General features: G+C 38.2%; 1 protein-coding gene across 4 annotated transcripts in view; it reads right to left on the bottom strand.

Moving 5' to 3' along the window:
* Positions 1–1,534: 1,534 nt before the first annotated feature.
* The window catches only part of LOC139757985 (acid phosphatase type 7), an 85,942-nt gene continuing 65,016 nt past the window's right edge, over positions 1,535–22,460 (bottom strand). For 3 of the 4 annotated variants that reach the window (XM_071678922.1, XM_071678924.1, XM_071678925.1), the window contains exons 8-11: positions 18,391–18,533; positions 15,570–15,710; positions 8,558–8,726; positions 1,535–3,132 (exon numbers count right to left, since the gene is read on the bottom strand). In XM_071678922.1, the coding sequence (XP_071535023.1) occupies positions 3,043–3,132; positions 8,558–8,726; positions 15,570–15,710; positions 18,391–18,533 (543 nt within the window). In that variant the 3' untranslated portion in view covers positions 1,535–3,042. Of the gene's footprint in view, positions 3,133–6,319; positions 6,815–8,557; positions 8,727–15,569; positions 15,711–18,390; positions 18,534–22,460 lie in introns of those variants that run through there. The other variant, XM_071678923.1, reaches the window with a different exon arrangement.

The raw sequence follows: 22,460 nt of genomic DNA on the forward strand, positions 1-22,460 counted from the left end.
AAGGCAGCACTAGCACATAGTGCTCGCCACAGGAAAATCTCGAGTTATGAAGAATGAGCTGTGTGAATTACATGTTGTCAAGTGTTATGTACAACAATGAGAGATTGTATGTTTGTCAAAAGGATGCCAAAGTCCACAAGTGGGTGAGGGAGAAAGAAATGACAACTACTTGGGTCAGAGGAGTGCAACTAGACAACAACTGAAGTGCTGGCTCACTACGCAGCCATCACTAACCCTCCCAATAACCTGGTGGATAGTACTGTTAATATACCTCCCTGGTTGTTGGCTATGATTTTTCCTATAATATTAAATGAACATATATATATTCTGGAATTTTTTTACTATGAACTACAAACAGTTTGATTATTGAAAATGTTAAACCATAAATATCTAACATCCATAACATCTTGTAAAAAAATTATCATTGGACTGAGGCCATAAGGCAAATATGAGCATCCAATAATTTTGATACAATATAAAACTTCAAACCCACTGTAAATCACTACTAACAGGTAAGAGCTTTCTTGAATAAATGTACCAACATCCTCAATGCTGTCTCCCCCTTTTGTAAGCAAGAAAATTCTGCTATTCCAAGGACATAGTTGAGTGACACTGTCCTGCCAATGCTGCTGAGTCACAAGCTCAATCCCACATCCTAAGGACTGTGAACTGAGAGCATTACCTATCAGTTTACCTATATCTCTGCCACCAGTTTCCTTTGAGAACTCCCTAAAAGGGATGGCCACAGCAAAAGTACCCATAACAGGTGAAATCCAGTGTTACTTCTTAGCCTTATGTGCCTCACCCTTATCAGGCCACTGCCAGAGAGCAACTCTAGTGCAGTATTTTCAGAAGCTCCTACCTAATATTCCCACCAGCTACTATTACCTACTGTGTCTAACTAATGTTCCTGCCTACTACTTCTACCAAATGCTCCAAGCTAAATGTTCCTACCTACTATTTCTACCTAAATGTATCTACCCTAATGCTCCTGTCTAATGTCCCCACTTACTGCTTCTATCTATTGTTCCTACCACTCTGCCAAAATGCAGGGCTAGTGCACAGCACTCACTGCAAAAAAAATCTAGAGTTCGGAGAAATGAGTTGAGTGAGTTCAGTGTTTATCAAGTGTTAAGTGTGACTAGAAGAGATAGTATGTTTGTGGGGAGAATGCAAGCAATCCCCATGTGGTTGAGGCAGAAAGATAAGACAGCTACCTGGGTCAAAGGATTGCAACTTGACAACCACTGATGTTGGCTCACTATGCAGCCATAACTGACCCTCCCAATACCCAGGCAGGCAGTACTAGTAATATACCTACTTAGATGGTGGCAGCCTATCTCCATAGCATCAAATCAAGAAATTAGCTCAGAATACTTAAAAATTACCTTATACAATAGTTTACAGAGCAAAATGTTTTCATATATGAAGTAATAAAATTCAAAGTGGATATTCCCCATACTAAAATTAAAAACATGTACTAAATATGATTTGCAATAATAACTAACAAACTAGAAAACAATAGAAAATGACATTGAATGCAGATAAAGATACTTTACTATGATGACAACCTTACAAGAATAAACTGTACTTCTGATACTATCACACATTTTCTACTTCTCTTCTGTGTCTTCTGTTGTATCTTTTTTGCTTAGTCGAAGTCATATAATGCTGCAGGGATAATATACCAGCGGAGTAACAATAGATTAAAAAAAAATTATCTTCTGTTCTGATTATTTACCATGATCAGTGAGCACTAACTTTCAGAGTATGCGAAAAACTAGCCATTTTCACATTCAGATGCTACAAATCAGCCACAGTTTCTTGTGTATTTCTTTACTCAGTATCATATCAAAAGAAAAATGTCATTTTTTTATACAAAACATCATGTGTGAGAAACTTTTGCACAAAGATCAAATAATGCAGACATAATACTTATGATATAACTAAGGCAACACTATTTTCAACTATGCTGTTTTGATTAAATACATCACTTAATACTGAGCATGTCCAGTATATACTAAACAATACTGTATTTCGGACATTACTCCAACTGGTATATATTTCCACAATATTTCTGAATTCTAAGAAACAGATATAAAATCTCCAGTAAATGCGTTTCCCTCAACCATTAATGTCTGTATGTTTCATATGAATCAGTCAATTATTTCTATAAAATACACATCCTGCAGAGATAAGTCACACATGGCATTCACTCGCCACACCAAGAACATAAACACAAAAGTAACACATACACTTAATGCCTTCAGAGCACTAACTGGCATCAGATTTGGACAAGAAAAAATCCCTTAACATCTTAAACAAACATTTCATCCACTCTACTTTAATCTATGCCTCACCTGCCTGGTCTTCCACCCTCTCAAAAACAAATATAACAAAGCTGCAAACCACACAAAATGCACTCTAAACAATAAATGGCTACCTAGCAACCACAAACATTCTACACCACAATGAAACAACAATCTTCCCAATACAGACCCACCTCAACAAGGTCAGCGCCTAATCTTATGAAACAGCCCACTCACCAAAACCACTCTATAACTAAAAACCAACCTTCAAACAAAAATAAAAAGCCTCCCCCTTCCTCACACTTCCGTAACCTCTGCTTACAAACCCCACCACCCCCAACAAATATGGCCAAGACAAAGCACATACAAGCTAAAATAGCATACCAAGCACTAAACAGCCGACCTCCCAATTCAGTTTTAAAACTCCAACCCATCAGAAATACACCCATTAGAAACCAAAGGACTATGGTACCAAACATCAGTATTAACTACTGGGTTTGACGATACCTATAGCAAAAGAAAAGAATGAATCAAATCATGATACTGGTAATAACTTCATAATCAAGGTCATCCTTATGATCCAAATTATACATAGAATCACTACTTCTCAATCAAAGTACACCTTATGTTGCCAGTGGTAACAGAAGTAGCTTTAGCCTAAAGGAAACCATAACAATAAAGATAGAGGCAAGGGAATTACAGATATCTCTCCTCAAATGGTTGAAGATGTGAGCTACAGTGTCTCAATGTCCTCCTGGCGGATCTTCTTATATGAGATATGCCTGTTCCGCACTAGCCACACACTGTCAATTACTTTTCCATTCTGAAAAGGCAAGGAATCATATCAAAATAGCCCTTAGCACTCATATAGGTATTGAATAACAAAAGGATTATATTAGATTAATCTCAGACACCATAACCTCAGGCAAGAATGTGTATGAGAGTTTGAAATGTATAGCCTGTGCCTTCAAGGAGGATGAACACTCCATGTTTGACTCTTTCTTCTTTTCCATCTTTTAGAAATTGAAATACAAGAAAAGAAGGGTTTCCAATCACCCTGCTCCCATCCCCTGTAGTCACATTTCACAACAAGCAGGAAATACAGGGGTAGAATTCTTTCTCCTCTATCCAAAAGACTGTGAAAATACATCAGCACTGCTGGATGGCATATTTATGCAGCAACTACTGTCGATGATTTTACAGTAAAAGAAACAATATTCCGTGTATTCTTGTTTGTATACTTTTATGATCATTAAGTTCTTTTCTATTAATTAATATTTTGCCTGTGTAAATGGTATGTAAACATGTAAAAAAAAAAAGAAAAAACTCTCATCATGCTTGATTACTGTTTCCTGCAATAGGAAGGTAGTACCAGGAACAGACAAAGAAAGGCTGCATTTGCTCACATCCATTCCCTAGTTGTCATATATGGTGCAGTGAAACCATAACAGGGAAAATCTAAAAAATGCATAATATATATATATATATATATATATATATATATATTTTTTTTTTTTCATACTATTCGCTATTTCCCGCAATAGCGAGGTAGCGTTAAGGACAGAGGACTGGGCCTTTGAGGGAATATCCTCACCTGGACCTCTCCTCTGTTCCTTCTTTTGGAAAAAAAAAAAAAACGAGAGGGGAGGATTTCCAGCCCCCCGCTCCCTTCCCTTTTAGTCGCCTTCTACGACACGCAGGGAATACGTGGGAAGTATTCTTTCTCCCCTATCCCCAGGGAAATATATATATATATATATATATATATATATATATATATATATATATATATATATATATATATATATATATATTTTCTTTTTCTTTCAAACTATTCGCCATTTCCCGCATTAGCGAGGTAGCGTTAAGAACAGAGGACTGGGCCTTTGAGGGAATACCCTCACCTGGCCCAATTCTCTGTTCCTTCTTTTGGAAAATTAAAAAAAAAAAAACGAGAGGGAAGGATTTCCAGCCTCCCGCTCCCTCCCCTTTTAGTCGCCTTCTACGACACGCAGGGAATACGTGGGAAGTATTCTTTCTCCCCTATCCCCAGGGATATATATATATATATATATATACATATATATATATATATATATATATATATATATATATATATATATATATATATATATATATCCCCGTGTAGGAAGAGAGGAAAGTGACCGGCTCCCAGCGAATATATTTATATATATATATATATATATATATATATATATATATATATATATATATATATATATATTTTTTTTTTATACTTTGTCGCTGTCTCCCGCATTAGCGAGGTAGCATTAAGAACAGAGGATGAGGACTGGGCCTTTGAGGGAATATCCTCACCTGGCCCCATTCTCTGTTTCTTCTTTTGGAAAAAAAAAAAAAAAAAGAAGAAAAAAAAAAAAAAAAAAAAACTGCAGAAGCTGGTGACTGAGTTTGGTAAAGTGTGTGAAAGAAGAAAGTTGAGAGTAAATGTAAATAAGAGCAAGGTTATTAGGTACAGTAGGGTTGAGGGTCAAGTCAATGGGAAGGTAAGTTTGAATGGAGAAAAACTGGAGGATGTGAAGTGTTTTAGATATCTGGGAGTGGATTTGGCAGCGGATGGAACCATGGAAGCGGAAGTGAATCATAGGGTGGGGGAGGGGGCGAAAGTTCTGGGAGCCTTGAAGAATGTGTGGAAATCGAGAACATTATCTCAGAAAGCAAAAATGGGTATGTTTGAAGAAATAATGGTTCCAACAATGTTGTATGGTTGCGAGGCGTGGGCTATGGATAGAGTTGTGCGCAGGAGGGTGGATGTGCTGGAAATGAGATGTTTGAGGACAATATGTGGTGTGAGGTGGTTTGATCGAGTAAGTAAGAGAGTAAGCAAGTAAGAGAGATGTGTGGTAATAAAAAGAGTGTGGTTGAGAGAGCAGAAGAGGATGTTTTGAAATGGTTTGGGAACATGGAGAGAATGAGTGAGGAAAGATTGACAAAGAGGATATATGTGTCAGAGGTGGAGGGAACAAGGAGAACTGGGAGACCAAATTGGAGGTGGAAAGATAGAGTGAAAAAGATTTTGAGTGATCGGGGCCTGAACATGCAAGAGGGTGAAAGGTGTGCAAGGAATAGAGTGAATTGGAACGATGTGGCATACCAGGGTCGACGTGCTGTCAATGGATTGAACCAGGGCATGTGAAGCATCTGGGGTAAACCATGGAAAGTTCCGTGGGGCCTGGATATGGAAAGAGAGCTGTGGTTTCGGTGCATTATTACCTGGCAGCTAGAGACTGAGTGTGAATGAATGGGGCCTTTGTTGTCTTCTAGCGCTAGTGCACATGAGGGGCGAGGGGGTTGTTATTTCATGTGCGGCAGGGTGGCGATGGGAATGAATAAAGGCAGCTAGCATGAATTATGTACATGTGTATATATATGTATATGTCTGTGCGTATATATATGTATACGTTGAGATGTATAGGTATGTATATTTGCATGTGTGGATGTGTATGTATATACATGTGTATGTGGTGGGTTGGGCCATTCTTTCGTCTGTTTCCTTGTGCTACCTCGCTAACGCGGGAGACAGCGACAAAGCAAAACAAATAAATAAATAAATGTAAATGAATTTGTAAACCATGCCTGGTAAAAAATATAAATTGTGTATATTCTTACGATGTATGTAGAATGAAATTACACCTAAAATAATAATCATCATACAATTATATAAATGAGGAGGATCTGTGCTGCCATCAGTGGTCCCCACACCAAACACTTAACACCCTCCCATACCAATATAGAGAAAAGTGTACAGGCTTTGGGGATATTTTTCTTAATTAAATATAATATAGAGACATTTGCAAGAGGGAAATTATTTTCATGCACATGGGTTAAGCACCTTAGCTGATGAAATATACAATGAAACTTAAAGGAATCATCCTCAATACATGAAATGATATGAATAATGTATCTACATCCCTATTTGTAATATAAACATCATCTCCCACAATTAAATCAGGGTAGTGCATACAAAGTAATCCATAAATCTTTCTAATATTAATAACAGCCCATGAAGGAACACTGAACAAAAATTATCACAGAGCACTTACAAAATTAGCTTATTATTACTTAATGATGATCATAATGTATCAACCTGAGGAACTCATCAAAATCTTTCTTATAATTTTATGAAATAGACAGTCTCAACATCATACACCACAGAATTACAAAGCATTATTCTCATGAGTTCAACATCTTTTATCACTGATCACTGATCATCATAAAACAACATGCAGCTCCCTCAGGAGCTGGGATCTTGCCCTTCTTTGGGAAGACATCTTTACATCTTTGGCAACGTCTGTGGACCAGCATGACCATCATCAACAAAGCCAAATCATAATAGTGGCATGGCCAACTTCCTATAGGCAGAACAGGGGAGAAGAAGTGGCACTGGCTCACTTAAGGACAAACTGCACTGTAGTCACAAATCTTAAACCATTCAGTAGTAAATGTCTTCCTCCAAGCTGCCCTAGCTGCAATCACATTACAACAATAGAACACATTATCAACAGATGTCAAATGCAACCAAAGGACTTAACATGAAATCAAGCTAAAACTTTTTCAAAAAGACATAAAGAAGTACTTTTATAGCATAAGTGAGGTGGATGTATGGAGTAGATGGCTAAAAATAAAGTTTATGCAGACAGCACACATAAATCTAAAAGTGTGATAAAGAATGTTCAAGAGTTGGGGCCCCCACAACTGTAAATGTCCTCCCATACAATACATTACCTAATTACACACACATTAGAGACTCAAAATCATCATTGTAACAAATAACAAATAAACCACTAAAAAACAAACCATCTGATAGCACTGATTCAATAAAGAAACTGATACTCTTCAAAGAAACCGAAATAATCAAGATGACATAAAGTTGCATACTGTAGTGGTTCTGCTCTGTAATGGAGCCAGATTCAGAGAAAGAATGTTTATGTTTTGGATTGGATGTGTGGAGAGTGACCATATCAACTTGTTAAGACTACTAGTCTGAAACAAACATGGTACATCTTCAGAGCGAGTCTCACTGTGGTGTGGGATTGGTGGACAGCTGATATATAAATACTGTTTACCAGAATGAGTTCTATATCCCATGTTAAAGTGAAGACCTGTGTTTAATCTATCCTGTCCTTTCATAGAGGAAGATGTTGTACCAACTGGGTGGTTTTTGCCATCATGTTGGTGGAATGTCCACCTTTATCTTTTATTCCCTTTTTTTTTCTAAAGAATGAAAAATATAAAAGTAAACATGAAATAAAAATATAACTATATATGTAAATTCACTATTCTTTTTATGTGGTCAGAATTCATTACTATGGAGGTGATTGACTGTGGCAGAAAGTGCATCAAACCTTCAACAAGGGATGATTGGTGGAGTAAGCTTTGGTCCTAGGTGGAATGTACCAAGTTCCTGCCAGCAGGTCATTTTTGCAGTTACCACTGTTGTATGTGAATCTGTGCTTATCTGTGATTTGGATATTCCTGTTATTGTGATTTTCCTGCAACCTGCTAGGCCTGTGTTTGTTAATATAGCATCCAAACGTCCAGCAACATCGACTCCTACTCCAGAACCATCAGTTAAATGGAAGAGACACCTCTATGACCTTAGAAACACAGCTAAAAAAATCTCACAATGCACTAATGCTAATGAGGAAGGATCAGCACCTGCATGTGATTACCTCCTGGGTGAGTCTACAATCCACAATACAAAAAATTATTTATTCCTAATGTACTACTATGATGAAAATCTGGTAAAAATACATTTGGGACATTATACTTCACTCTGTTGCACACATCCCATTATTCTCTGTATGTATGTCTATTAATCTTCTATAAGTGTCTTCTATTTACGTGAGGTTTTCACAGATCAAAATCCCTGCATACAGCAAGGAATGAGTGCACAGGATATAAAATCAAAAAGGGTTGCAGGGCTAATGGCCATCCTTGTTAGTCCCTTGCCAGTAATCTCATCAAACAACATATACTCGTAAAGTCATAATTCAAAATAATACTGCTATCATGCTGTACTATGACTATAAGATCATGCAACTATTCTTAAATGATCATGAGCCATTATACCAAAATTATTACTTGCAGTACCATAAGTTACTATAACCATATCCCAACTAAAGATCAACATATTTCAAAGATCATCATTCAGAGACCACCAAAGATACAAAAAAGTTACATCTAAAAGAGCATAATATTTCACCAACCTGATCATCAGAGACCTGCTCCCAGTACATGTGGGTGGTGTTGTAGACTTTTAGGCGTGTATAACCATAATCAATGGAACGGATGGCAGACCAATATGGTTTTTCTGGCATAAAATGGTCGTGGATCTCATCACAGCCTGCTGATCCTGTAGTAAAGTGTACTGGAGCCCTAAAAACAAAATTTACATGTATTATAAAAGTTACAATTGAAATGAGGCACTGACAAGTGCTGTACATACATACTACATGAACTTCATCAGCAGTTCAGTGCCTTGAAAAAGAAAAGAAACATACACAACAACAATTGGTTACTAAACCAACTTTGATCCACTACCTGCAAGTGCATTATAAATGCATAAGAACTCCATTCCACCAGACATACAGTCCTCTAAAAATACTTTCCCTACACATATACAAATTAAATTTCCTCGGCTACACTCTGGACACCACACCACCAATCTCTTCAACATTATAAACTGATTCAACGTGTTGTATGACCCCTCATGCATTAGATACAACCTCCAAACTGCAGATGCAGAACACCCTGCTACAGACTCTCTTAACCTTCCTCTACTCCTACTTGCCCATATAGCTTATACTCTAGATAAAAACTCTTTACTTCTAACAGTTTTCCTCCTACACCACATATTCATAACACTTTCCACACAGCATCTCTATCAACACTATCATACATATTCTCCATACCCATAACCTTTACATACAAGTCCTTTTTCACTCATTCTCCAAATCAAACATCTGATCTACACAACCTTTACCAATCATGAAGCTACATGGCTCCTCTCCAGTCTGAAACTCTGCCTACCACCATCCTCTCAATTACTCTTCTCCCATACATATTACTAGGTACTCTCAATAAACTTACATCTCTGTAACTTGAACATTAACTTCTGCCCCTTTGCTTTCCTACAATGGCACTATATGGGCATTCCACTAATCCTTCGGCACCTTGCCTTGAGCCATACATATAGTGAAAATCCTAACAAATCACCAACACAAACATCCCTTTTCTTAATAAATTCAACAAAAATCCCATCTACTAAAGCTGCTTTGCCAAAAGTCACCTTATGCAAGGCTCCACCACCTCTTTCCTTTTCACCAAACCACTTTCCATTTCTCTCTCACTTTTCATACTTACATGTGCAAAACATCCTGCATTTTCTACCCTATCACTGAACATATTCAACAATCCTTTAAGGCACTCACACCATTTCCTCTCAACTTTATTTCTGTCTGTTACCACTTACCCATTTGCATCCTTCACCAAAATTCTTATCTTGTTCTCTTGTTTTTCTCACACTATTGAACCCCTTCCAAAATATTTACTTAATCTCCTTGAATTTCCTGATTCTCACTCACCACAACTCTTATATACCCTCTTTTTCAAGCACTGCACCTTCCTTATGACCTACTGCAATATTTTCTTATTCATCTCCAAATTACTTGCACTCGTTATCAACAAATAATGCCCATACACCTCTCTTTTGTCTTTCAAGAGAAACTAAGATTTCTCATCCCATTACTCATTACTCTTTTTCACCTGTCCAACTCTCACCTTTCATATGCCACAACTTCTCTCGCTGTTTTCTGGTGCTATCTCGATGATGCGGGAAACAGTGACCAAGTATAATAATAGTAACAGATTGATGTGGGTAAAACTGAAAGTGGATGGTGAGAGATGGGTGATTATTGGTGTTTATGCAACTGGTCATGAAAAGAAAAATCTTGAGAGGCAAGTGTTTTGGGAGCAGAGTGAGTGTGTATTTTCTTGTATTTCAAAAAGATGTTTGTGATTAACTTTATCAAATTTATTCAGAATTTTGAACACTTGTATTAAGTCATGGCAAAGTCACAGGGTATTAGTGATGGGTGCTTTACATAAGAAGGTGAGTAATGCGGTAGTTGAGGGTATAATTGGTGTACATGGGGTATCTAGTGCTGTGAGTGGAAATGAAGAGCTTGTGAATTTGTGTTCAGAAAAAAAAAATAGTAATTAGGAATACCTGGTATAAAAGGAAAGATAAACACAAGCATATGTATGTGAGTAGAAGAGATAGTCAAAGGGCATTATCAGATTACATGTTAATTGATAAGCATGAAAAAGAGAGACGTTTGGATGTTCATGTGCTCAAAGGGGCATCTGGTGGGATGTATGATCACTATCTTGGGGAAGTGAAGGTGAAGATTTACAGAGGTTTTCAAAAAAGATGAGAGAATGTCAGAGAGAAGAGGGTGGTGGGAGTAAGTGAGCTTGGAAAGGGAGCTTGTGTGAGGAAGTACCAGGTGAGACTGAGTGCAGAATGGCAAAAGGTGAGAGCAAATGATGTAAGGAGAGTGGGTGAGGAATGGGATGTATTTAGAGAAGCAGTGATGGCATGTGGCATGAGAAAGGTGGGAGGAGGGAAGATAAGAATGGGTGGTGAGCGACGAGATGAAGAAGTAAAGTTGCTGGTGAAAGAGAAAAGAGAGCTGTTTGGATGATACGAGCAGGAAAGGAGTGCAAATGACCAGAATATGTATAAGTGAAAGCGGCAGGAGGTTAAGAGGTAAGAGCAAGAGTTGAAAAAGGGGACAAATGAGTTAGGGTGAGAGTGTATCATCGAAATTTAGGCAGAAAAAAAAGTTGTTTTGGAAGGAGGCAAATAATGTACGTACGATATGAGAACAAATGGGAACATCAGTGAAGGGGGAAAGGGGGGAAGTGATAACAGGTAGTGATGAAGTGAGGAAGAAATGCAGTAAGTATCTCAAAGGTCTGTTGAATGTGTTTGATAACAGAACAGCAGGGACGGTATGCAGAAAAATTCTTAGATTTCTGCTATTTTTATGCTTAGCTGAGCAAGTGACTAAAGTGTCACACAGAAAAGGACTAAGCACGATGCTTAGCAAAACTCAAGTATAATATTTAAGAAGTATGAAATGCAGTTTGGGTCAAAATATTTGTCGTCTGCTAAGCAAATACTTAAGCGTAAGGCAGCTTTCAGAAACATGCTTAGCAAAATTCTTAGTTAAGTAAAATTCTTTGGGTTTAAGCATACTTAAGCATTCTAAGAAGTTTTCTGCATACGGCCCCAGATGTAGTGTGTTTTGGTAGGGGTGGTGTGCAGAGTGAGATAACCAGGAGAGTGGTTTGGTGAAGAGAGAAGAGGTGGTGAAGGCTATATTTATATTAAAAGATTTAAGCAACCTAGGAAGTAATGTAAAATTATCACTAAAAGGGAGAAGTTAAAGATTCTTGGTATCAAGGGGAGGTTTGGGTTTAACTCTATAAAATGATTTCTTTGCCAACTTAAGGGATTCATCAATAAAAGATCTAGGATACTTTAACTTGGATCCAACAAAATATATCCTCTCAAACTCATCATCAATAAATTCCAGACTGCATATACAAACTGTCCTAAGGAAATTCAACTGGAATTATGATAATTCAACTGTCATGTAGAGCTGAGTAATAAAGAATATTTGAAAAAAACATTGGTGGGTTTTCTTATACTAAACTTGAATATGTTTCTATCCCTATGGATCATGCAGTCTAAAAATGGTAAGACAATTATTTTCCACTTCTACAGTAAAGTTAATAGAAGGCACTAAATTGTTAAGTAAAGAGAGAAATGTTTGTAAATTTTCATTTGTTGGCCAAACTGAAAGAACATCATCAATATAGCTACACCAAATTGCTTTAGAGGGGAAGGTATCCCTTAGTAATTTTGTTTCACAGACTTTCATGTAAAGATTACTTAGTACTAGAGAAAGAGGGTGATGATGGAATAGGTTCAGCTATTATGCTGCTATATGTTGATGGCTGGTTCTCCACATGAGTGTCCTTTTTCTTCAAAAAAAAAAAAAAAAAAACCTAGTATTATCTGTTTTGCCTTCATCATCTCAAGGTGGATTTCTTTAATACTAGAGAAGAGGGTAATGATGAAATGGGTTCAGTTATTATGCTGCTAAATGTCGATGGCTGGTTCTCCTCATGAGTGTCCTTTTTCTTTAAAAAATAAACCTAGTATTATCTGTTTTGCCTTCATCTGTTTTGCCTTCATCATCATCTCAAGGTGGATTTCTTTATAGTACCTGATGTCAGCTAAGACATTTTGGGTCACACTTGAACTGTGTCTTGGTCATCCTCGTCAAATATACCAAGAGTAATATTAATGTGGTGAAACTCTTCAGCTAACCTCTTCCAAGAGAGAGAGAATGCAATCCTAGCCACACCTCCACATCGCCCTCCTCATTTCCATAATGTGTGCACATTCTTGATACATCATTGTTGACATCCAAACCCTGGAATCCATAAACATACAAAGGGAAAAGCTTCTGCCACACACTGTTCATACATACACCGATACTTTCCTTCCAAGCTTCACCAATGATCCTGATGGCATCTCCGATGGTAATGGACTTACAATATTCCTTCACAGTCATATGGTCTTTCTCTGTAGCCTTCATGAGCTTCGCAAATGTTCTCCGTAAGTAGCAGGCCTTGAAATTTGACATTACCCCCTAGTCCAATGGTTGAATTAAAGATGTATTTAGAATGGAAGAAAGATTACTTTGATGTTCCCACTAAGGTCCTGTACTGAAGGTGGATGGCCTGGGGGATTATCAATGAGAAGGAGAATCTTAAAACTTACATTCTCCTTCACAGAAAGAACTTTGCAACAAAATGATCACAGAAAACTTTGCTTGTTATCCACTCCCTCAGATTATAGTAATAAGTCAGGTATAAATTGTTTCAGGTATCCCTTAAGAGCTCTGGGATTTTCGGAATGGTAGAATGGTTTATGCTTGCAATCTACCTATCCATCTATATCTCTGAAGCCTGTTCCAACTGCAACTACTTCAAAGGGGTAGCAACAGCAATAGAGTCACCATAACAAGTGAACTCCATTTCTTAGCCTTTAGTGCTTCACCCCTAACAGGCCACTGGCAGAGGGCAACTCTAGCACAGTGTTTGCTGAGGCTCCTACCTAATATCCCTACTGACTATTTCTGCACAGTGTTTGCTGAGGCTCCTCCCTATTGTTCCTACTGACTATTTTTACCTAATGCTCTTACCAATTACTTCTACCTGATATTTCTACCTAATGCTCCTGCCTAAATGTTCCTACCAACAACTACTATCTGCTGCTCCTACAATTTTGCCAAAAGGCAAGGCTAGTGCATAGTGCTCACGGCATGAAAAACTAGATTTATGAAGAAAGAGCTGTGTGAGTTCAGTGCTGTCAAGTGTTACACATGACAAGGAGAGGTTGTATGTTTGTGGACAGAATGCCAGTAGTTCAGGTGTGAGTGAAGCAGAAAGAAAGCACAGTTACCTGGGTAAGAGGAGTGCAACTTGACAACCACTGAAGTGCTGACTCATTAACCAGATGTCACTAAATCTCATGATACCCAGGCGTGTAGTACTAGTAACATACCTCACGGATTGTTGGCTGCGTACGATCTACTACCTACCGGCTTACAATCACCTTTGGTGATGCATCCTCCACTCCTTGGTAGTATGAACATAATCTCGGCAGCATTGCATCCAGCACATTCTTTAAGGTAACCTCTTCCAAAATAATAAGATCTCGTCTACATTAACAATCTGCTTTGGAGAACGAACAGCTTCCTTGATAATGGTATTGAGGGTCCCTAGGAAATTTTTGGCAGCAACATCAGCAGATGCAACCTTTCCAGTCATCTTGATGTTGTGGTAATCGTAGTTTCCTAAAATGCTCAAAACAACATGAACTTCCTTTAAATATCTTCACTGCACCTTCTTCCACTGCCAAGTCATCACATATACTCCAGGCCTTTGCTTGTATCACACACATCTTGACAGAAACATTTTCAAGAGTTTGGTGTTCAATCCTTGAGCTCAATATTTGATCCATTCTCTCCAGGAGGGGACTTCAGGAATACGAGTTCTTATATGCAATGATAGATGTTCCACTCTAAGCACTGTCCTTGGTTTTCTCTTCACTATCACAAATGGTCCATACAGCAGACTTACTTAGTCTCTCTCTCTCTCTCTCTCTCTCTCTCTCTCTCTCTCTCTCTCTCTCTCTCTCTCTCTCTCTTACATTGGAGGCTCCTGTCACAGAGAAAAAAAAAATCCACATCAAGGCCTGGCCTTAAATGAAATACAGAGAGGTCAATGAAAAGGTAAAACAAAAAAGAGACAAGGGAAAGTATTTATGAATTGTGGAGGAACTTAAAAACATGTCTTTTAAAATGTGCCAGATTATAGTTTTTGGGAAAGACATGAGAGAGTAGAGAGTTCCATAGCTTTGAGGTGTAGGGAAAGAAACAGATATCCAAATGGCCCATCCTCTAGTTGCCAAAGACCACACAGTAATCATGTGATGCAGATGCTTCCCAAGTATTGTGTAGTCTAGTTAGTGGTGAGGACAACATGACCAGCCAGTTCTTGGAACAAAACCCCAAGTAGCACCTATCGCAGGGGAAAAGTGAACCAAAATTGTAGTATATGTTATGTGGGTCAAGTTCTGAAGTCAGCCTTGGAGAGTTGATAAACTGGCCTGCTTTTGACTCAGCTCTGCCAGGAAGCATACAGAGATAAAACCAACCAAGACATGATAGCAGTACTCTACACTACACAGAAGATGGAAGAAATTGCAATTCTGACTTAAAGTTTTCTACATTAATCCTGCTAGAATGAATGTCTCTGAGCTGGGTGTAAATGTCACAATGAGACCACTTTTATAATGATTCACGTAGGTATGTCCAACAACATAACATTCTAGACAATGGTATCTATTCTTTTCTATAGTTTATTCATCATCTATCAATTAAGCTGAAAATACTGTCTATACACCTGAATTTATTGTCCAATTTGTGTAAGTCCCATGAACTGAAAAAAAAAAAGCCTAGCATATTAACTGGATGAAATGCCTAGCTCAAATTTTCAGCCACTCAAAACAATTCACAGATTCAATCATATGACATTCTAGACACTTAACATAATAACACATCCCATGTAACTTACTTTGGGTTGGTGTAAGGCTCAGAAGTTGAACCATTCATAACAGTATAGTTGAACATTGGCCATAATCTCTCATAAGAATGCTCATGTGCCCAGACAGCCAAATCCACTCCATATTTGTCAAGAAGTTCTTCCATTGCATATCTGTGGAATATTATGACAGAAATTACAAAAGGAATACAATGAAATACAAAGGAATTCAAATAGCAATAAATCACTGGGTCTTTTTGAGGCTCTTTGTGATAGGCAAAGATATCAGAAGCTCAAAGATTACTCCAGTAAAGGCTGGAGGGCATGCAGATAATTCAGAATGAAAAACCTGCAAATTGTCAATGTAACCAAGGAAGAGCAAATAACTGAAGTCATGGACTTAAAATATTCATCATCTAAAATTAAACATATCTATAGTACTACTTTCAACTATTCTAACTGGAAAAGCATGCCATGTGTTACAAATCCCCTTGAAGAAAAAGTACTTTGTCTCATTTGAGGTAACATGTTTGCCTGAGTGCATATCCATTACTTTGAGTATAATCAGACAAATTACATCAAATCAAGCAGCTTCTTAGATCAAGATTATACAAGACTTTCATAAATCTTTTAATGCTTGAATTAGATCACCTCTCAATCTGCTCTTTTCTAAGCTAACCAGATTCAAGTCATTTAGTCAGCTTTCACAGAATTTGTTCTTCACTCTAGGAATCATCTTGGTGGCTTAACACTGCACTCTCTCGATTTTGCCTACATCTTTTTTGAAGCAGGGTGACCAAACTTGAATACAATATTCAAGACTGAGACAAAGTAATGAACTGTACAGAGAAGGATGATTCCCGAGACTTAAATTCAAAAGCCATACCTATGAATCCAAAAATGTTTTTTCTTCACTGTACCCATGTATTGCTTACTTGGTTTTACATCACCAGTGATATTACACAAAACTTTTTCCTTTTTACCTTTTGCAGTTTAACATTATACATACTGCAGCTTATCTTTTCATTTTTACTACTGATGTGTAAATCTTTCCACTTAACAATATCAAAATTCATTTGCCACCTATAAGCCCAGTATATAAGTCTGCCTGTCAGTTTGAAGCTGCAAATGTTCAAGTTCATTTGTAGATTCATTTTCCAGTTCAGAATCCTCTTAAAATTTTGATATCTTGCAGTGCAGCCCATGATCAATGTCATCAATATATATGAGACTGGTAATCTGTCCCAAGAATGATCCTTGTGGCAAACCATTTGTTGCGTTTAACCATTTCGAGGCTTGACCATTAACCACAACTCTTTTTTGAAGGTCGGCCAACTAATTTTCTATCCACTGAAGTATAATGGTATCAATTCTGCATGATAATTTTTGTTGGTAACCTTTAATGCAGAACCACATCAAATGCCTTTTGAAAATATAGATAGGTGACATTAACTGCTTCATTTTCATCATGCATGTTAATTACATCATACATCAAGCAGATTTGTCATACATGAGCAATTTCATCAAAGACCATGCTGAGAATCATTTATTAAATGGTGGTCCTCTAAATGGTTTACAATTCTGTCTTGGATAATCCTTTCCAAAGTTTTCCAACTACAGAAGTTATGCTAATTGGATGATAATTTCTTGGCACTGGCTTATTACCTTTCTTGAATATTGGTATTACACTGGCAAACTTCTATTCACCTGGAACTTTTCCTATAACAAGTAACTTATTCAAAAGAGCAGTCATGGGTTTTTGTATTTCATTTTTCACCTCTCATTGTCCTTCGATAAAACTTAACAGGACTTCCCATTTCATCTATTTTCATTCCATCTATTGCTGGCTGTATTGAGCATTTATGTCAATTTGTTGCAGGCTGTCCTCATCTCCTATCTATGGAACTGGTTTCAGGGTAAAAGTTCAAAAGTCAATTATGATTCTTGCCATGGTTTTGTTGTCTTAAACCAAGTCTCCAATTTCCATAATTAATGGACCAATGGACTGGGTAATGACTCTTGCTTCAAACATAACTATAAAACTCTTTGAGATTTCTTTTGCTATTCTTGGCAATATACACTTCATATTAATGTTTACTCTATTATATAAGTCTCATAGACTCTCTATGCAAATTTACATAAATTACTATCATACTGGTTACTGGTTGCTTTGGGTTTCTTATGAGCTACTTTCTTACACACTAGTCACTTCTTTATTTCACCATTCCACCATCTTGGCTTTGTTTTAGAAAGACCATCTACTATGCATCGGCACATACATTCTCTCTCCTGCTTTGAAGATTTTGCTGAAGGTTTTCCAAGCTATATTCATGTTGTTTTCATTGACATTATCATCCCAGAACTGCCAGTAAAGAGCAATGCAATGATCATTAAAATCTGCAAGTATAAAATCAGACATTTTTTGCATGGAACTCAAATGACGTCACTTATTCAACAAGCAGCACCTTTCTTTTGAATACTTTACAAAAGCAACAATCAACAGGAAATTTATGAAAAGAATTCCTGCATTATAAAAATCCCAAGATATACTAAAAAAACAGTCATATACAACATACAAGCCACAATCAGTGATTCAGTTGATATAAGAGTTTTTACACGATAAAGCCAATAATATATCATTCACAAAAGCTTCAGCAAAGAAAAGAGCAATTAACAAAGTGTTGGTGTCATTATATGTAGCTATATCTATTATTCATATCCATAAAATTGTGGAATAGCCAACCCTACCATTTATAGGTTCTAGTATGTTAAAATATGTGAAACATGCCATACTGTGACTAACAAGGTCAACACATAAAAGAATCTCTGTCAAATACTTATCTCTATGACTTACGTGTGTATCAGTGGCAGACCAACACGAGTGAGGCAGTTTACCCTGGTACAGTCATCATGATCATTATTGGAGCAATACATAGGTCGGTGGCCAAACAAGATAATCCATGGATGCTCAGCACGAACTTCAGGTTTTGTTGCTTCCTGTAATAAAAATTCATATAAAGCACACATTATTCATACTACAATGTTTGATGTATTCCTCTCTGATTTCTAAATTTTTCAAACAACATTCTAGACTTCCATTAGGAAAAAATTACACAGCAGATAACCTGTAATAGTCAGGTGTGAAAGTTTTCTATTCATACAAGTTTGCCATTTTCTGTATTAGCGAGGCAGCACCAGAAACAGACTAAGGAAGGTCAAACTTGTCTACATCCATTCTCTTTCCATCATTTGTAATGCACTACAACCAAAACCCTCTATCAATAACAAGGCCCCACACACACCTTTTCATAGTTTTCCCCAGCTGCTTCATATACCCTGGTTCAGTCTACTGAAAGCAGGTCGCCCCATATGTATGACATAGCTTCAATTATTTCTTTCCCATGCACACCTCTCCTGCATGTTCTGGCCGTGCGCACTCCAAATCTATTTTTCACTCCATCCTTCCATTTCAGTCTGGTCTCACCCTTCTCCTTGTTCCCTCTACTTCTGTCAAATATATCCTCGTTGTCAATCTCTTCTCACTCACTTTCTCTCATGTCCAAACCATTTTGGCACTCCCTCTTCAGCTTTCTCAACAATATTCTTCTTATCACCACACCTCTCACTTATCTGTTCATTACTTACTCAACCAAGCTACCTCACGCTACATATTGTCCTCAAACATATCACTTCTTGCATCCATATAACAGCACTGGGACTGCTATACCTGTGAACAAGAAAACAAATGGAAACATCGGTGAAGGGGGTTAATGGGGAGGTAATAACAAGTAGTGGTGATGTGAGAAGGAGATGGAGTGAGTATTTTGAAGGTTTGTTGAATGTGTTAGATGATAGAGTGGCATATATAGGGTGTTTTGGTCGAGGTGGTGTGCGAAGCGAGAGGGATAGGGGGAATGATTTGGTAAACAGAGAAGAGGTAGTAAAAGATTTGCGGAAGATGAAAGGTGGCAAGGCAGCTGGTTTGGATGGTATTGCATTGGAATTATTTAAAAAAGGGGGTGACTGTGTTGTTGACTGGTTGGTAAGGATATTTAATGTATATATGATTCATGGTGAGGTGTCTGAGGATTGGCGGAATGCATGCACAGTGCCACTGTACAAAGGCGAAGGGGATAAAGGTGAGTGCTCAAATTACAGAGGTATAAGTTTGTTGAGTATTCCTGGGAAATTATATGGGAGGGTATTGATTGAGAGGGTGAAGGCATGTACAGAGCATCAGATTGGGGAAGAGCAGTGTGATTTCAGAAGTGGTAGAGGATGTGTGGATCAGGTGTTTGCTTTGAAGCTTTGAAAAATGTATGTGGCAAATACTTAGAAAAGCAAATGGATTTGTATGTAGCATTTATGGGACTGAAAAAAAGGCATATGATAGAGTTGATAGAGATGCTCTGTGGAAGGTATTAAGAATATATGGTGTGGGAGGCAAGTTGTTAGAAGCAGTGAAAAGTTTTTATCGAGAATGTAAGGCATGTGTACGAGTACTAGGAGAGGAAAGTGATTGGTTCTCGGTAAATGTCGGTTTGCGGCAGGGGTGCGTGATGTCTCCATGGTTGTTTAATTTGTTTATGGATGGGGTTGTTAGGGAGGTGAATGCAAGAGTTTTGGAAAGAGGGGCAAACATGCAGTCTGACGTGGATGAGAGGGCTTGGGAAGTGAGTCAGTTGTTGTTCGCTGATGATAAAGCGCTGGTGGCTGGTTCATGTAAGAAACTGCAGAAGCTGGTGACTGAGTTTGGTAAAGTGTGTGAAAGAAGAAAGCTGAGAGTAAATGTGGATAAGAGCAAGGTTATTAGGTACAGTAGGGTTGAGGGACAAGTCAACTGGGAGGTAAGTTTGAATGGAGAAAAACTGGAGGAAGTGAAGTGTTTTAGATATCTGGGAGTCGATTTAGCAGTGGATGGAACCATGGAAGCAGAAGTGAGTCACAGGATAGGGGAGACGGCGAAAGTTCTGGGAGCATTGAAGAATGTGTGGAAGGTGAGAACATTATTTCAGAAAGCAAAAATGGGTATGTTTGAAGGAATAGTGGTTCCAACAATCTTATATGGTTGCGAGGCGTGGGCTTTAGATAGAGTTGTGCGGAGGAGGGTGGATGTGCTGGAAATGAGTTGTTTGAGGACAATATGTGGTGTGAGGTGGTTTGATCGAGTAAGTAATGAAAGGGTAAGAGAGATGTGTGATAATATAAAGAGTGTGGTTGAGAGAGCAGAAGAGGGTGTTTTGAAATGGTTTGGTCACATGGAGAGAATGAGTGAGGAAAGATTGACCAAGAGGATATATGTGTTAGAGGTGGAGGAAACGAGGAGAAGTGGGAGACCAAATTGGAGGTGGAAGGATGGAGTAAAAAAAGATTTTAAGCGATTGGGGCCTGAACATGCAGGAGGGTGAAAGGCATGCAAGGAAAAGAGTGAAATGGAACGATGTGGTATACCGGGGTTGATGTGCTGTCAATGGATTGAACAAGGGCATGTGAAGCGTCTGGGGTAAACCATGGAAAGTTTTGTGGGGTGTGCTGTCAATGGATTGAACAAGGGCATGTGAAGCATCTGGGGTAAACCATGGAAAGTTCTGTGGGGCCTGGATGTGAAAAGGGAGCTGTGGTTTCGGTGCATTATACATAACAGCTAAAGACCGAGTGTGAATGAATGTGGCCTTTGTTGTCTTTTCCTAGTGCTACCTCGCGCACATGAGGGGGGAGGGGGTTGTCATTTCATGTGTGGCGGTGTGGCGACGAGAATGAATGAAGGCAGCAAGTATGAATTATGTACATGTGTATATATGCATATTTCTTTGTCTTTATATGTATGTATACATTGAAATGTATGTATGGATATGTGCGTGTGTGGACGTGTATGTATATGCATGTGTATGTGGGTGGGTTGGGCCATTCTTTCATCCATTTCCTTGCGCTACCTCACTAACACGGAAAACAGTGACAAAGTATAATAGAAAAAAAAATATATATATATATATATATATATATATATATATATATATATATATATATATATTCTTTTTTTTTTTTTTTTTTTCTATACTTTGTCGCTGTCTCCCGCGTATTGCGAGGTAGCGCAAGGAAACAGACGAAAGAAATGGCCCAACCCCCCCCATACACATGTACATACACACGTCCACACACACAAATATACATACCTACACAGCTTTCCATGGTTTACCCCGGACGCTTCACATGCCTTGATTCAATCCACTGACAGCACGTCAACCCCTGTATACCACATCGCTCCAATTCACTCTATTCCTTGCCCTCCTTTCACCCTCCTGCATGTTCAGGCCCCGATCACACAAAATCTTTTTCACTCCATCTTTCCACCTCCAATTTGGTCTCCCTCTTCTCCTCGTTCCCTCCACCTCCGACACATATATCCTCTTGGTCAATCTTTCCTCACTCATTCTCTCCATGTGCCCAAACCATTTTAAAACACTCTCTCCTGCTCTCTCAACCACGCTCTTTTTATTTCCACACATCTCTCTTACCCTTACGTTACTTACTCGATCAAACCACCTCACACCACACATTGTCCTCAAACATCTCATTTCCAGCACATCCACCCTCCTGCGCACAACTCTATCCATAGCCCACGCCTCGCAACCATACAACATTGTTGGAACCACTATTCCTTCAAACATAACCATTTTTGCTTTCCGAGATAATGTTCTCGACTTCCACACATTCTTCAAGGCTCCCAGGATTTTCGCCCCCTCCCAAACCCTATGATCCACTTCCGCTTCCATGGTTCCATCCGCTGCCAGATCCACTCCCAGATATCTAAAACACTTTACTTCCTCCAGTTTTTCTCCATTCAAACTTACCACCCAATTGACTTGACCCTCAACCCTACTGTACCTAATAACCTTGCTCTTATTCACATTTACTCTTAACTTT

The sequence above is a fragment of the Panulirus ornatus genome, chromosome 29 (genome assembly GCF_036320965.1).
Source record: "Panulirus ornatus isolate Po-2019 chromosome 29, ASM3632096v1, whole genome shotgun sequence".
NCBI lineage: Eukaryota > Metazoa > Arthropoda > Malacostraca > Decapoda > Palinuridae > Panulirus > Panulirus ornatus.